This window comes from Amborella trichopoda, chromosome 2, assembly GCF_054954075.1.
Source record: "Amborella trichopoda isolate Santa Cruz 75 chromosome 2, AtrichopodaSantaCruz75HAP2 v2.0, whole genome shotgun sequence".
Taxonomy (NCBI): domain Eukaryota; kingdom Viridiplantae; phylum Streptophyta; class Magnoliopsida; order Amborellales; family Amborellaceae; genus Amborella; species Amborella trichopoda.
This window is the reverse complement of record NC_142337.1, coordinates 16,105,091-16,122,672: the sequence shown is the minus strand read 5'-3', so window position 1 is coordinate 16,122,672 and position 17,582 is coordinate 16,105,091. Positions and strand designations below refer to the sequence as shown.

Here is a 17,582-nt window from a genome sequence, read left to right as displayed (position 1 = left end):
TCAAAACAGGGGCTAACTTTACCATGCCATTCCTCTCATATAATATGCATTTGCTATAATAGCACAAAACCCTTTCCATTGGAGTTTGGTTTCAGCAGAGACAGGAGATGTAGATGACCATCGGACAACAGTTGGCTGAGGGGTACATAATATGGTGATAAATATGATGCTCAACCACAGGATGCACTCTTCAATCTGAAACACAAACATAATAATTACAAAAAGTTAAAAGAGTCCTAATGCCAATCACCACGACACAAACAAAACAAATCACAGCCTGATGAAACTTTGGCACAATACAAATAACAGATTGTCGTAAACTATATCAATAATGCTAGAACTGTTCAGTCTTGTGGCCTTTAAAGGCCTTAGCTCTTGTGTTATCATGCAGAGAATTCATGTGCACACCCCTGTTTTTTGAGTGAGAGTGAAGATTGGTCCATGAAGGACCAATGGGCTCCATGGATGAAAAGGGGAATTTAAACGTCTCGCAGAGTGCCATGGACTCTCACCTTGTTTTGTGCTAGATTTTAGCTTGAGCCAAAAACCCACACCATAAGTTTTGTAGTGGCTTAATGCTTGATACAACTATTTACAGTTATAGGTCAATCGTTGCAAAGGTCGGCAGGGACATAAATGATATGGTAGCACAAGAGGAAGGGATACTCCCATGTGAGGTAGGCTTTGAGGGCGAAAAGATACTCCTGTGTGAGGTTTGTAAGCCTAAGAGCAAGGACAAAAACCACCACATACCATCCTTATGGCATGCATGTATGCTAGCCCAGTTAACCATGGATTTGGTTAGGACCTGAGATAGGTTTGCATATGCACGTGCTTGGAGAGGAAGCCCCACACCTGGACTGAGGGCTCTAACGATAACGAAAATCCATTGCAAATCTGAGTACATCTACCCCTTAGCTCGATAGGTCAATCATGAGCCCCTACAAAGAGAGAGATGGATCACGGGTTTGATGGGTTGCTTTGAGGTGTAAAGAGTGATTGCAACGTTAACTAGTTTGGAGTGCCCAATTATAAGTCAGTTCTTTGTCCCACTGCATGCGTGCTCTTTCAAGATATTCCCAATGTTTTCAAGAAACTATTTAGAAGAATTAATTGCTTTTTATTTCTCATAAAAGTCAGCTAAGATATGTTTTTGTGTTATTAAAAGAGAAGGAAAGTATTTTTAGAATAATTTTGTCTTTTCCAGGGACTAATTTAGAATTTTTCATTTGTTTTGTAGAAAACAAAGGACCACTATGTATGACAATTTTGGCCTTAAAAGACATTTATGGGCCATTGAGTTGGCACACATCTGGCCTCTCCAGATCCAAGTTGATCATGTGGGCTTACTCGCCATGGGCTCCATCCCATGGCAAAAGGCAGAATTCTGTTCAAAACTGAATTGAATGTATCATAGATTTTTGGATTCTTCGAGAGTTTGTATAACCATCAAAATATTTTTACAGATCCTCTTCTAAGATATGGGTGACTATAATTCAAATTGAATTGCTCTTTAAAGATGTGGAAAGTCATTCTTGAAATTCAAGTGTAATTAGGAAATCTATTTAGAGAACTTCTCTTAGATTGGAAAAGAAATCCCACAAGGAGATTGAAAGAGTGTGGAAAAAGCAATATGGGATAATTGTGTAACCTCTACCCTTGAATTGTGACGGTTGGCCCTTGTGTAGAAAGGCAAATTTAAAGGCCTCTCTCACCCCACATATCTCCTATTGAAGGCATAAGTCCAAATTCACCCTGACTTGATTAACTTGTATTTCTAATTTTTATTTAATTTTAGGGATGTATTTGTGATATTTTTTTTAGAGTTTATTTTTAGGATTTTTTAAATTTTTCTAGGATTTTAAGTAGTTTGGGAAAGTAGTTGGATCGTCATTTTCTTTTTGTCAAAAGTGGAATTATTTATTTTGGGGTAAATCTACCACAAATTATATTTTTTTGCTAGGAGTTCGTTTTAAATTAAATTTGGAGTTTTAGTTAAATCTAAACAGGGATCGTTAGAGAGTTTCGGGCCACGATTTCATAATTATTTTGTTTAGGGTCTGGGTCTCACCAGAGAGCTAAGAAGAATGGCTTGTAAGCTTCGATCCCAATTTCAATCAAATTTTTGTTTATTTGATTACTTCTGTGAATTCATTTTACATCTTCAGAGCTTCCTTTTTACTCTGTATTAGCTTCAATCAGAGAAGGCCCCTCTCCCATGCACCCCGAGACACTGTAAATATGCACAATAACTACTAGAGGAAGTCAAGAAGGCCGTGGTCTTGGTGGTGAAAATTAAGGATCCATATGGGAGGTTCAAGGAATTGGCTCAAGATGTGCACCCAACCTACTCTAAACGATGTTTGACCATTCATGACAATGGAAAATCTCTGAATCTTTCATAATGCTGGATCAAGTTCAGGGAATTATAAACCACCTTGCAACGTGGGGACAGAAATCTTGTTCTGCATGAGGATCAATTGCTTGCTTTCTTGATGGCGCCAAGTGTTGGGGAACTTTATTCTCCTTGAATTATTTCCAAAAATAGCAAGTCACAAATCGGGATTTGCTACCAATCTTCGATCAATGTCTAGATAAAGAAGTTGATCTTATTTTCAATGAAGAATGAAATCTTATTTTCAATGTAGTCTATAAGGAAGAACAGGATGAAAGGGAAGTAGTTGTCAATGAGGTAAAGGAAACATCTGCTTATTTTCATCCATGGAATGAGAGAGTGAACTCCGAAAAGAAGAAGATTGTTGTCTATGATATATATATATATATATAGATAGAGAGAGAGAGAGAGAGAGAGAGAGAGAGAGATAGGAGAGATCATGTTGGAGACTCTTGGAAAAGAATCCAAGCAAGTAGAAAGCAAGCACGGAAATAGCAGGCTCCTTTATTGAGAGTAAGAAGAACGATAATAACCCATCCCAAGGATTTGGTCGGAACGAAGTTCGAGAAGAATCAAAAAGTGGAGTCATCAACTTGGCCCACGAATTAAGCCTTGGATCAAGGACATACATGTTTCCTTCTTTGTGATAGATACTTGTGAGATTGAGGAATTTTTAGGCTTCTAAACAAAAGCCAAATTTAGTTGGTGGAATTGGAGTTGACTTCTAAGGAGTTTTGATGCTTTGCCTAAGAAAGATGAGCTTGGTGCAAGCACAAATATAGGGCTTTTGCAAACAAGAATACAAGCCATTTGCATACTACAAGTTCCAGAGGCCATACTATCCACTCAAGTATCAGAAATTGCTATTATTACCTTTCAAAAATGGCAGCATGAGCCCTACAATGCCAAAGCATGCACAAGTATTGCCTAGCAGATTTGGCCAGATGCTTCTAAACGCTTAAACTCTGAGTTCAAAGTTTTTAATGCAAGTTCAGGGATAACTTAATTTGAATGTTTGTATCAATTCCTCGACAAGTACATATCAAGGTCCATTTCCTAAGGAGTTCTCCCTATCACCATACTATTAGATCCCACAAAGAAGAAGGTCGAAGAAGATGGTGGTTTGATGCAGGGTTGATCTTAGTACAATTCAAAACATTGATTTGTATTTTCAATTTTTATCCAACCATGGGAGTATTTTCAGGTATATAGTTTTGAGATTATTTTAAAGCTTATTTTTAATTTATCTAGAGCATTTTATGATTTTGATGGGTAGATTTGGGAAGTATTTAGGGTCGTTATTTTCTTGGGAAATCTTCATAAATATCCTATATTTGCAGTATTTAAAAATATCCCCCTTTTTCATTTTTACACTCATGGCCCATTTTCTTCACCTTCTTCCAAAATCTCTTCATCATCATCTTGATCTTTAGCATAAACTAGATCTCCTAAGAAATCTTGTTGCTCATCCAAGTATATATCGAAGATTGGTGAATCCCAATCTACAATTTACTGATTTTCCATGCAATCTGTGTTAAAATAAAAAATCTCATCTTCCAAATTGAAAACCCAATAGTGATGTTTCCCACATCTAGGTCTTTTGACACTATCCTCATCACTTGACTTCCCACACGGAGTGCAAAAGTGAAAAGGATTGTACTCGAGATCCTCTAGGGTTGAAAGATCACCGTCATGCCCATTATTGAGGCTCACGAACTGCTTCGCCAGCTGTTGTACTAGCCTTTCAAGTTCCTCAATTCTATCATCTATGGGATCACGGAGTGGATCCACACAAATCCCTCATCTATGGCCCCTGCTCGCTGCCATGGGTTCACTAAAATCACAAACCTGGACAAATAATCAACAAAGACTATTGAAATTAGCAAGATCTAGATTGTTTAGGTAAAACTTTGGAAAAAATAAGTAAACCCTAGACCCCAATATAACTTCTCCTCTTTGTTGTCGACCTAGGGCATCAAAAAAGTGGTGCTACATCAACTCCATACACTGCTACATTAATTCCATACCATGCTATAGTTACTCCGTACAGTGCTAAGTGATTTCCGTGTAGATCACAGGCTCTAAAACAATTTGATGCAGGGCAATTTGATGGAACAATAAAATCAGCAAAAAAGCAATGCTAAACACAAGCACAAGTCAGAGAAACCTCCGGTTTCTTCATCATACCCCAAGCTAGGGTTTTAAGAGCCTAAGCTTTTCTCTCTTTTAATTTCAAAAAATTATGTGGAATTGAACTTCTCAGGGTCCCACACACCTCATATGTACTAAAATTAATGTTTCAACTACAAAAAGTGTCCAAACAAATAATACATTGATTCCTATATCCTAACTAGAAATTCTTAATGACAGTTTGCCCCTGTGAACAATACTCGTGAATAGTACTTATGAAATAAAAAAAATACAATAAAAAAATCCTAGAATTCCTAAAAAGCTAAAAATCTTAAAATTAAAACTATAACTATAATATACATCATTTGAAATTGAATAAATATAAAAAATAAGGACAATTTTCCCTCCATCAAGATGTCATTGCAATTATATTTTTGATTAAGAGTTCAATTTCAATCAGAATTATGATTTCATTTTAAATTAGAATCATGATTTCTTGGGATTGAAGTTAAGTTCTTTTCATAAATAGGTGCCATTAGAGAGGTTGTGGGCTTTCATAACTACTTTGTTTAGGCTTCCTGGTTTCACCACTAAGCTAAGAAGTTTGGCTTTTAAGCTTCCATCTTTATTTTCAATCAGATTTTCAGTTCTTTGATTTCTACTATGGATTCATTTTGAATAATCAGAGTTTCCTTTTTGCTTTGCATTAAGACTCTGCCTCAAGAGCAATATATTTATGAATGTATGTGTGTGCATGTGTGAGTGTGTGCATATACATCCATCTCTCCAATAAGACACACATGGTCTTTGTGGTGTAACGAGGCTGGCAGGTGACAGGAAGTGTTTGTAGGCTTTTTCATGCCGAATTACAAAGGCTTCCATGCCAAAAAGCCTAGGATTTCATGGTCAGCTTCTAAGGTTTGCACAGATGTATGGATTCTCGAGAAGAGAGGTGGAAAATCTTCTTCGACAAGTTTCCTCGTGGCAGAGGAAGATGAACAGCATCTCCAATTGGCTGCATGTGACCATGAGAGGCAGATCATCATGTTAAGTTTGTAATATGCTCCAAAACATATACCATTTCTAGACCACATCTTTTTGGTCCTGTGGTCATGAAGACCTTTATTCTATATATGATCATTAGAGCAAACTTGATTGACTATCCTATTTTACTCTAGTCCAAAAGGACCACTATATCCTTTACTCCTTTTCTTTACTTTAACTTTTGATGTGGGTCTTGGCATGAATTAACATGGAATACGTATGACGTGTACATATATTTACTTATGTGACATGTATCATTGTATTACCACGCCAGTGTTACCTCATCAATTTTCTACAAAAGCCCCTTTTGCTTCTTCTTAAATAAAAAAAGGACAAAAAAAAAAGAAAATTCATAACCTCTTGCGCCCTCTTTATCACTAAGCATTTCACAATCACCAATGCAACCAAATAGAAGCTTATACCAGGCCTTTAATAGAGTCACACATTCCTATCATTATTATTGATGTTCCAATCGATGCTTATCAATTTTACAACAGATTGGAAGACATATCAGTATTTTGTGTTGTGCTTTTAGACAAGCATTTGGAGAGTACAATTCAGAGACATAAGAAGGTTAATACTGATCTAGCAGTATCCTAGAAGTGTATTCGCTGAGACTGATTGCATCTCAGAATACCGAGTGTGGGGAGTTTTGAATTTATTAACTTGACTTCCACATAGCCACTTAGGTGTGGCCCCCTTTTCCTAAAAAAACATGGCATGGAGCATGTTTTCAGTTTTCAAAAAGAATATTTGTGTATGGCCCTATTTTACCAAAAAAAAAAAATGGAATGCTCCCTTTAGCCACAAAAGTGGTGTGCCACTTTTTGCTTTACAAAAAAAATATAGGGCATGGTCCCTAGGGTGCACGTGGTCCCACATGTGGGACTGGATCCTTGGTCCCACATGTGTTATTTAAAGTTTTAAAATCTCAGAAATACCCTTTCAAGAAAATCTACTACAAAAAAATACTTTCAATTTCCAAAAAATATTTAAAAATCAAATAAATATTTATAATATTAAAATAAACTATACTAGGAGTGGACTGATACCAATGGATCAAAATATGCGATACCAACGTCACTCCAGTCACCCCAAAAATCATGATCCACAAATACTCTCTTATCCAGCCCAACAAAGTCCCATGACCCATAGTCTCTTTGCAAGGGCTCATGATTGGCTTGTCAAAGTTGGATAATAAACAGTGGGACCATGATCTTGGAATGTGGATTTCAGTTCTCCCCTTTAAGATCAAGTCTAGCACTTGTCACCACAGTGCAAAAGGGGGCTCTCTCAATGCACATGTACACGTCTCCCTCTATAAGGTTGTTATGAGTACATGCCATGCGGACGTCTGTTGAGGTTATGGTCATTGCTCTCACATGCCTACAGCAGCACACAGGAGACAACACAGTTTTTTTGGGCTACAAACATGATCCTTGGGCATCTCTCCAACCTCAATAAAGGATGACCCACTGCAAACTCTCATCGGTTGTGCCACATGCCCAGGGCTAAGGGTTTTGAACATGACCAGAGTCATAAACTGCCCAATCCTTGGTCAATCAACACACACACTCCCACTGAAGTGCATATCCCATTATAAATATCATTTTTACAAGCTCTCCAAGCCTTCAAAAGCCACAAAACCCAACACGTTTAACACTTCGAAGAAAATGAATCCATCTAGTACCTCCAGATTTACGTCCCTCTCCCTATTACTCTGAAGCTTGACCTAATCCCTCAAGGGGCTAACCATTATAAAGAGTATTCTTATTGATAGAAACTTTGTACCCAGACCAATCCCTCAGAAGTTAACTGGAATTGGAAGTATCTTTTAAATTCATACATAAAATTTGACCTCGATCAAGGGGAGACTCGACCAAAATTTAGTTCCAAAGTAGTCCAAAAAACCAACAATTTCGAATTGTTAAACAGTTTATATCATGAGATGGCTATTGCCTACTGGAAACTCACTAAAGGCTATGAGCCAGGATTTTGCAATACTGAAATGTTTTGATGGTGTAAATTTGAGAAAGTGGTAGTCTAAGGTCTAATTCTTGTCTGGGACCTTCAAAGTTGATTTTGTATTGAAGAAACCGTGACCCTCTATCAGAACAAAAGCTTCCACATCAACCTCAAAAACTGCCAGTGATCAAATTACCGATGAGCAGACAGCTAATGATCAGATTTCCGAAGAAACTCAATAGAGAGACAAAGATGATTATATTTGTAATTGTTTCATACTGAATGCACTAGTTGAAAGCAGGACTACGTAACTTGGGCAAGTGAATTCTGATTAAAATGTTTCTTCTAATATTTATTTACATCACCCGGATTATATACAAGTGTCCATATACATAATGAGAAACACTAAAAATACAAAGAATCTCAAGGACTCTCACTTGCTACCACTTTAACAACTATATTACACAAAACAAAATTGCATAATCTTGACCTTTGGAGCATTAAACACAAACTGGATAAACTGAAATTAAATTGCCAGAAGATTACCTAAACTGGACTTTGCACACCCCACTCCAGGTTTCCTCCTCCTATGGTGCACGGGATCAAGGTTTTTCTCACATCTTTAAAATATGAGAAACCTTAGGCTATCAACCCTTTCAAATCAGAGAGCAATGGTGGAACAATAAGCAAGACTAGGCCTCAATCCCTAAGCATGGTAGGAAAGGTCTCAATACCTAGTATGGTAAGCTAGGTCCCAATACCTGGTATGGGAGGCCAGGACTCAATACTTAGCATGGTAGACTAGGTCTCAATACCTAGTATGGGGGCATGCCTACCCTTGGCACTATGCTTGGGGCGTGCCCCTTATTTTTCTACCCCAGAATAATTCTAAGTGAGGGAGGCTTAGAGAGAGATCAAAGACCAGAGAGACGGTGAGAAGGTGGCGTGCCACCTTAGATGGAGAGAGAGAGAGCTCTTGAGGTGTAGAGAATAGGACCCCCCATGGTGCTTATTTATAAACTTTCTCTATTAAGATTAGGGTTTCGTAGGGTTGGCCATCCTTATGGAGAACAAATCCAGATCATTGATCATAAGAGACATGTGGGATGAGAGATCTTAGCCATACAATCCTTCGATCTGTCATCATAATTAAAAGGAAGATGCTAGACCCCTATCCTTCAACTTTCTTAACCTAATCCCATCAAATAAATAAAATATTGAAAATATATAACATATACTTTTTTTCCATATTCTCTCTTACACATGTCTTAATTTGAAAATCAAATTTCTTAATTTCCAAACTTTCCTTTTGTTTCACCTTTGATTGAGTGCCTTGATGGCCTCATTAAAAAAAGAGAAAGCTCCCAAAGTGGGGCATGCCACTCATGGGGCCATCATGTGGGCCCCATGCACGTCCCCATGTGCAAATATGGTGAGCCCCATGGGCCCCCATATATTATATGAATTATAAGTTGTAAAGTAATTTTAAGAAATGTTGAATGTATTATTTTTCTCTATGAATATTTAAAATACCGAAAATTCAATTTCCCTCTATTTATAAATCTATTTTATGAAAATCAAATATCCAGAGAATTCTAAAAATTCGTTTTATAAATCTCAAAATCATTTAATATCAAAATAATTAATTCTAAATAATTTGATGGGATTCAGATTCAACTATGTTAAGGAATTATAAAAATGCTAAAGCACTTCACTTTCTACTAAGGACTATGATCCACAGGGGTTCATAATTGGGCCACTAAAGTCAGCCAATAGGTGAGGAGACACAATCCCAGTCTATGGATTACAAGTTCCCCTAAGGGACAAGTCTGAGGTCACACATACCTAGTGTAACCACAGCTCTATGGTGCATATGAGGGTCATCCTCGTAGTAATTTTATTTTTCGATACGGCTATCATATGTGCATGTTGTATGATCGTTCAAGATGCGGCTTGACCCTCGTCCCTAGAGGCTTACCATAACACATAAGGGTAACACAGTCCCTTGGCTCACTACTATAGGCAACTCTGACTTCATCAAGGGATAACCTTGCTAACCCTCATCGGTTGTGCTCTATGCCTAAGTATTTAGGGTTTTGTACCTCGACTGGTCTAGCTCGTTAAACCTAGTCTGAGTCTTGGCAAATATCATTTGCAAATCTCGGCCCTCTAAACCATACTCCCACTAGAGTTCTATGTTCCACTATCTCAAAATATTGATTACATGCCCTCATAAGGCCTTTAATGGCTACAAATACCCAACACTTGTGATCAAATGATTGACTTGTATTCTAGCATGTCGACTGTGAAGGATCTTTCGGAAGCTTTCCAAACACAATACAAAGAAAAAGATGCTAGAACAATTAAATACTTGAAAAGCTGTTGCCTAAGCTTCGAAATCACGATGCAAGACCCAAACTTGCCGAAGTCCACGAATTTCAACTTATCGCGTATGAGATAATCTCTAATGGCATGAATATTGAAGAGCATTTTAATGTAGAAATGTCCTCACTCACAAGCCAAAAAATATTAGTTTGGAGCAACTGATGATTCATTTGCAAATAGAAGAAGAAAGTCGATTAAGAGACAAGAAGCAATAGAGGTTGCAAATTGACAGCTAGAGCACACATAGTCGAGGGTCCAAAAAGGAAGAAACCAAAGATTGAGAAAATGGATCAAGATCAAAGAGAAGAAAAGGGAGAAGAAGGACGAAAAAGCGCCTAAGCCAAGACAGCTCAGGACAAGGGCAAGAAACCCATGGTATGCTATTTTTCCGGCAAAGCCGGTCATATGTAAAAATTCTGCAAACTTCAAAAGAAACAACTGGCTCCAATGTAGCCAGAGAAAATTTGTTGACATGATCTCCAGAGTAAATGTTGTAGGGGGTACTATAGAATTGTAAGTGGACTCAAGAGCCACCAGACATGTCTCTAATAATAGAAACATGTTTAGGACTTACGGCATGGTGGGGGAGGACATTGTCCATTACATGGGTGGTTGAATGGAAATTCACGTCCGGCAAAGTCCTCACCCTTCTGGATGTGCATCATGCCCCTGAAGTCTAGAGAAATCTAGTGTCCATTACATGGGCGGTTTCAAACCTGTTTTTGAGTCCAACAAGTCCAACTTATTGAAGAAAGTCTTAATAGGTATAGGATATGTCTTTGAAGGCATGCTTAAACTCAATGCAAATAATGAAACAGGTACCTCATCTTCTATATATATGTTTGATCCTCTTTCTTTATGGCATAGTAGATCAGGTCATATTGCATATAATTCTTTGAGAACGATGAGTACTTTAGGCCTTATTCCCAAAAGATTACGTGTGTAATGTGTGTGTAGGATCAAACATCATAAGGAAACATTTTCCTATAAGTGGAAGGAAGTTCTAGGCCATTAGAATAGATACACAATTTTGTTTTCTAAGAGAAACACAAACACTTGGTAGGACGACATACTTTATCACTTTTATTTTGATTTAAGAAATTCAAAATTTCTAAAGCAAAATTGAAAAGCAACTAAATTTAAAAATCAGGGTTTTTGGATATTATTCGCATAGATGATTAACTGTATGTAGATTGTGCCTGTTTTTGGAACCCAAAATGAGAGAGAGGGGTTTCGAGAAACACGGGGTAGAGAGACAGAGAGAGACTTAGAGAGAGAAAGTGGGGGAAAATACAGAGAGAGAGAGAAGGGGTTTGGGAGAATCTCAAGGAAGATAGAGAAAGAGAGAAATTTGGGAGGAATATATCGCGCAAAGGGAGAAAGGGTTTAGAATGAGCATGTCTTTTTTATATTTGCTAGGGCTAAAAAAACAGTTAAAAGTGGGTAAAGTAAGTCAGGGGATTAGGAGATATATTTTAAATCCTTGGGTTTATTCAGATATGAAAACCAAAAATAGGTGATACGAGAATATTTTCCCATATATATATAGGGAAATGACCTTGTGAGACCCTCCCACACCCATGTGTGTAGGACCCCAAAGGATCACGATTAAATTTGGTATAGATCTCTAGAAAAGTCAAGTCTCACACCCATGTGATAACTTTTCTAGAGATCTGTGTCAAATTTAATGGTGATCCTTTGGCCTACACACATGGGTATGGGAGGAGATCATTACTCATATATAAATATATATATATATATATATATATATATATATATATATATATATATATATATATATATATATATATATATATTGTGGAGAGAAGCTTTAATATCATCATGTGACATTTTCAATAGAATATCATATTTAAAACCCAATGCATCACCATATGAGCCAGTGTTATGGGACTTGCACAAGTTGAAGCTCATACCCGAGTTGCGTGTACAGCTCGAGGTACATAAGGAAATAACAACAAATTTGAAAATTCTATAAAAGAAATATATGAATCTTTTTTACATGATTTGCATATGTTTGGCAAAGATTGGTGAGAGCTTTTTTCCATAACCCCTATTCTTTATATTTTCTTTTTTGGACTTTTTAAAATATCCCCAACTATAAAACATTTTTTCTAAATCTATTTATTTTTAATTATTTCTAAGATTATCAGGACTTCTTTTTGGTTGCTTTTGTTGTTATTACACTTTTACTACCTTTATTTTCTTTCTTTTCACAAAGTTTTTCATTTTTTAAGCGCTTTTGGCCCTATAGTCCAGGATGCAAAATTTTTCGAGCACACATTTATTGATGAGCATATGATAATGAATATAGAGAATGTCAATGAGCGCGAGGATTTTGAGGTTCTAAAACCTAGGAGAAGTAAGAGAATCAAGAAACAAAATGATTTTGGAGCTGATTTTTTGATGTATCACATACAAGATGATAAAAGTTTCCAAAAAGCCACATCATCATGTGACGCTCCTTTTTTGAGGGTTGCAGTCAATGATGAGATGCAACCTATAATGGAAAATGACACTTGGATACTAGTGGATTTACCTCCTGGTGCTAAGTTGTTGGGATGTAAAATGGATTTTCATAAAGAAAATAAATGTCGATGTTACTAGTGGTAAATATAAACCGAACTGGTTGCAAAAGGTTTTAAACAAAAAGAAGGCGTTGATTTCTTTGACACGTATGCACCAGTCGCTCAAATAGCTATTACTCGAGTACAAATTGCTTTGGCATCGATTTACCATCTAGGGACTCACCAAATGAATGTTGAAACTGCTTTTCTCATGAGCAAGATGAAGAAATTTCTATTGAACAAGCAAAGGGAATATCCTAAAATGTCTGAAATAGAAGGTTTATAAACTTGTCAAGTGTTTGTATGGATTTAAAAAACACCTAAACAATGGCAAGAAAAAAATCAATAGAATTGTCTTATCACATGTACTGCAGATCAGTGATGCTGATAAATGTGTTCCATGAATGAGTTTGTAATGGTCCAATAGTAATTATTTGCCTGTATTTAGATTATATTCTCCGACTAGGCAGTTATACTATATGGCACTAAGAAATTATTATCTTCTGAATTTAATATAAAAGACATGGAGAAAGCTTTTGCAACACTTAGAATTAAAACGCGAGGAAACTAACTAGGTACATTTTAACCCAAAGCTACAATATTGAGAAAGTGCTCAAAAGATTTCCTTACTTTGAATATAAATCAGTTTCGACCGATTATCACGCTCATATTAAATTTAAAAAGAATTGTAACAATGAAATTTCCCAATTGAACTATGCAAGACTGATGCAGGGAAAATTGAAGAAAACAATGAAAACAGCAAGGAGCAAACCAAACGCAAGCACAAGTCGAAGAAACCTAGGATTTCTTCTCCATATCCCGAGCTAGGGTTCCAAAAGCCTAAGTTTTTCTCTCTTTCAATTTCTAAAAATCGTGTGGAATTGCCTCTCTCAAAGCCCCACACACCTTTATATATTATAATTCAATGCTTAAAGACATTACATATCCATATAATGATTAAAATGACCTATATATCCTAACTTAAACTTAAATTTCGTAATGGCAATTTTAACCTTATGAAGAGCACCCGTGAACAGTACTCATGAATAGTACTTGTGAATAGTAGTCATGAAATAAATAAAAATTATAAAAACCCTAGAAGTCCTAAAGAACTAAAAAAACCTAAAAATAAACTTTAAAACTAAAACTATAATATAAATCCCTTGAAATTGAATAAACATAAAAAATAACAACAATTTTTCCATCCATTCAAAGACTCATTAGATGTTCAATATAAGGCAATGTCTTGTACTAAAGTTGGCATTCGAATGCGGTTTATATGGCCTTGAGATATCTCGATAATAAAAATTTAATGACCTCTTGCTTCCTCTTTATCCTTGAGCTTTTTACAATCACCAATCCAACCAATACTAGAAGATTATACAAGGCCTTTAATATGACATACATATTCCTATCATTGTTATCGATCTCTGAATTGATGCTTATCATTTTTATAACGAATGGGAATACATCAGAGTTCAAGTTGTGGTTTTAGACAAGTATTTTGAGCATGCAACTCAGAGTTCAAGAAGTGTACTACTGATCTAGCTGTATTCTAAGAGTGTACTCGCCAGGACCATTGCATTTTTGAATTATCGAGTAGAGGGCATTTAACACTTCGAAGAAAGCGAGGACACCTAATGCCAGTGTTTTAAAATGCGAGATGCGACCAAAAGAGTTGGGGGGGCCGATGCGGTTCCGATGCGATGCGGCCAAAAGCGTTGGGGGGGCTGATGCGATTCCAATGCAGGCGCATTGTCGCGACGCGGTCAATAAACATAATAAAATTCTAAAAAATCTAACAAGATAGGTAAATTCATAGAAAAAACTATGAAGGTGATATATGTGATAGTACATAATTAGTTTATTCATTAACTCTAAAAGTATCAATTGTCTGAGATTCTGTATCCACTATCCCCTGATATAAACTAGAAATTTGAAACTAGCTTCATAAAACATTTAACAATTAACAACCATAAGCACAAATTTGTAACCACAAACTTTAAAGCTACAAAATACTACAAACTAAAAGTCCATGACGATTAAAGAGTTTAAAAATCAAGCTCAAGAAGAGTCAATACAATCATCATCATTTCTCAAGTCTTGAGAGTGAGATTCTAAATTTCAATTTTTCAAATACTAATCAGAGAAGTCATCTTGAGAGTCTTCATGTGCAGCATCATCAATATCATCCTCGACGGCCTCCACACATTCTTCTTCCTCGGCCTCCTCTAACTCAGCCTCCTCCTCCTCGACCTCTGGAGCAGATGTGCAACTAGACCCAGCTCTACTCCTTTGTGCTCTAGTGTTAGGCCGTTCTTCTTCATTAGCCCCTGTGGCTAGCTCGACATCAAGCCATGTAAGATCCTCACCCTCAAACACATGCTCTAGTCATGGATCTATGGTCCACTCACTGGTGCAATCACTATCAGCTTCATACAATTGAATAGGGTTGAGCTCCATGCGCTTTTGATACCTATTCCTAAGCCGCTCATTATACTGCACATAAACCAAATCATTCAACTTCTTATGCTCCAACCTATTTCTTTTTTTGGTATGGAGTTGTAGTAGAAAATTGAAAATAGATAAATTAGATTATAGAAAATTGAAATTGGAAATTGAAATCCAAGAAATAAGGATTAAGGACTTACATGCTCAAATGCACTCCAATTGTGTTCACAACCAGACGAGCTACATCTGAGATTCAACACTTGAATAGCGAGACATTAAAGATTTCGTGTCTCACTTCCATATAATGCCCACCATGCAGCTGTGTAATATTTTATAATTTAGATTTTAAATAAATCATAAATATTTTATTATTCGTATAAATGGAATTATACATAAAGTCATAAACAAGTAAGGGTAATTTTGGCCTTTACCTAGATCTGTAGTGTCCCCGTTTCATGTAGCAATCTCTCTCCCAAAATTTTTCAAAGCTAACTTGAACTTAATCAATTCTTGGCTTTGGATCTCATCTTGGATATCTTTGTCGGGCACCAAGCTCTCAGGCACATCTAAGAACCCACTATTTATTACACGATCTGACTCAATAGATGGGTGCTTGTAATGAAGAGATGGATTTAGAAAGTAACCAGCTGAATGGAGGTGCACATGAAGCTAGGTATCCCATCTCTTATCAATAATTCCAAGTATAGCCTTGCATTTATTTTCATCATCCATGAAAATATTTTTTGTCTTTGTTCTTCCCCTAGTCATTGCCTCATTTATTGTCGAAGCACTCTCACTTAAGGGCCAACGACCTCCAATGCAAGAAATATTTGATTCCAAAAAGATGTATTCAGAATAATTCGTTCAACCTTTCTCCCATCCCGATGCTTTGACCATTTACTTTGATTCCATTGTTCTGAAGAAAACATGGTTCTCAAGGAATTTTTTTGCATGCCTAGGTTACGAAGAGTGAGAAATGATGTGGCAAATCTAGTGATACCTGGTCTCACTAATTCTTTTCTATTTGTAAAAGTCCTCATCATGCTAAGGACAATGGTGTGATTGTAAATAAATCCAACAACAAACATAGCTTTTGAAATCACCCCATTAAATAAAGATATTGTATCCATTTTCTTAAGCATGAGATTAACACAATGAGCTACGTAAGGAGTCCAAAACATATGCATCTTCTTCAAAGTCGAAAAAATGCCCAGCTGCAGCATAATTGGCACATTGTTAGTGATAATTTGTACTACATTTTTCTCTCAAACAAAGTCTACAATCTCATTCATCAAGCCATATAAGTATGTAGCATCATGTGACTTGTCTGATGCATCAACAGACTCAACAAAAAAGTACTTGTTGGACAGTTAACCAAAAAATTAATGAATGCCATCAACTTTCCATCGAACCAACCATGACACATAACAGTGGCACAATACTTCTCCCACCCTTCTCTTTAAGAAATCAAAATATTGTTAACATCAAATACAGCATCCTTCAATAAACACTCCCTAATCTAATCTAGCGAAGGAGGAATAAGTTTCAGGCCATATTGCCCAATTGCCTAGATCATACATGCAAAACTATCGAGAGCTATAGTATTAAAAGGAATGTCGGTCATGTAAAACAACTTCGCAATGTACTCACATACCAACTTCCTCTGTTCTTTCTTGCATCAATTATCAATTGTGGTTTATTTGGTTTTTTGCTCTTTTCCTAAACCACAATTTCGAGGTTAAGGGTGAAAAAACATCCATTGGCCCCTTAGAGGTGTTTTTTTCCAACACGCCCACCAATATTTATAACCCTTTCCCTTGAGATTGGACTACCCTTTGCCTCATTGCAACTTCTGATATATTATCATCATCCTCATCATCATCATCAAAAATTGCATATCATCAAGTAATTCTTTTCTTTTCATTTCTTTCTTCTCTTTTTCGTTTTTCAAGCTATCCATATATTCTCTAATCTTCATTTTTATCTCTTTGACAGCTTGTGGAATTGCTCTTACATTCCCAGAAGTACCAGCTAAGTATTCTTTTTGCCAAAAAATACCCCCTATAAATATTTCCACAAAGCCTACAAATCACACAATTTCAATCTTTCGGATTTTTAAGTTGGCAAATCTCCAAGCCGGATCATTATTACTAAAAGATTGGGAAGAAGACATTGCCCCAAAAAGAAGTATTACTGTAATAGGAAAAAAAAAGTTACCGGTTACTTGAAGCAAGTATCGATTTCTTCACGGCCTTTGAAACCCTCGATTTGTTGTCACAAGTTCGCCTAAACTTCCTCACATCAACACCCAAAAGATACAACTCAACAACCAAGCATCAACAAATGTACAAATCGAAGAACTTCAACACATAAAATTTCTGTCCAACATGTTTTTTTTATTCAATCAATCCAATAAAAGCCATGGATGTGGCTGAAAAATGATGTTTGGGGGGTTTAATACCCCCCCAAACTCTTTTCCCCCATTTTCAAAGGTCAAAATGACCTTATTACCCGGCTTGATGCACTCGATGCGAGATGCAGCTCTAATGTGGAGAGATGCAGCGCATATGTGGACGCATCTCTCCAAACCTCACATGCGGGCATGTGTGATGCGCTGGGCAGCACAT

General features: G+C 36.6%; 1 protein-coding gene across 6 annotated transcripts in view; it reads right to left on the bottom strand.

Moving 5' to 3' along the window:
• The window catches only part of LOC18445774 (orotidine 5'-phosphate decarboxylase), a 39,904-nt gene that overhangs the window by 17,474 nt on the left and 4,848 nt on the right, over positions 1–17,582 (bottom strand). For 2 of the 6 annotated variants that reach the window (XM_020674482.2, XM_011629324.3), the window contains exon 4: positions 23–195. The exons of 2 other annotated variants lie outside the window; for them this stretch is intronic. In XM_020674482.2, the coding sequence (XP_020530141.1) occupies positions 23–195 (173 nt within the window). Of the gene's footprint in view, positions 1–22; positions 196–14,490; positions 15,004–17,582 lie in introns of those variants that run through there. 2 more of the 6 variants (XM_088858181.1, XM_088858183.1) reach the window with 1 other exon arrangement.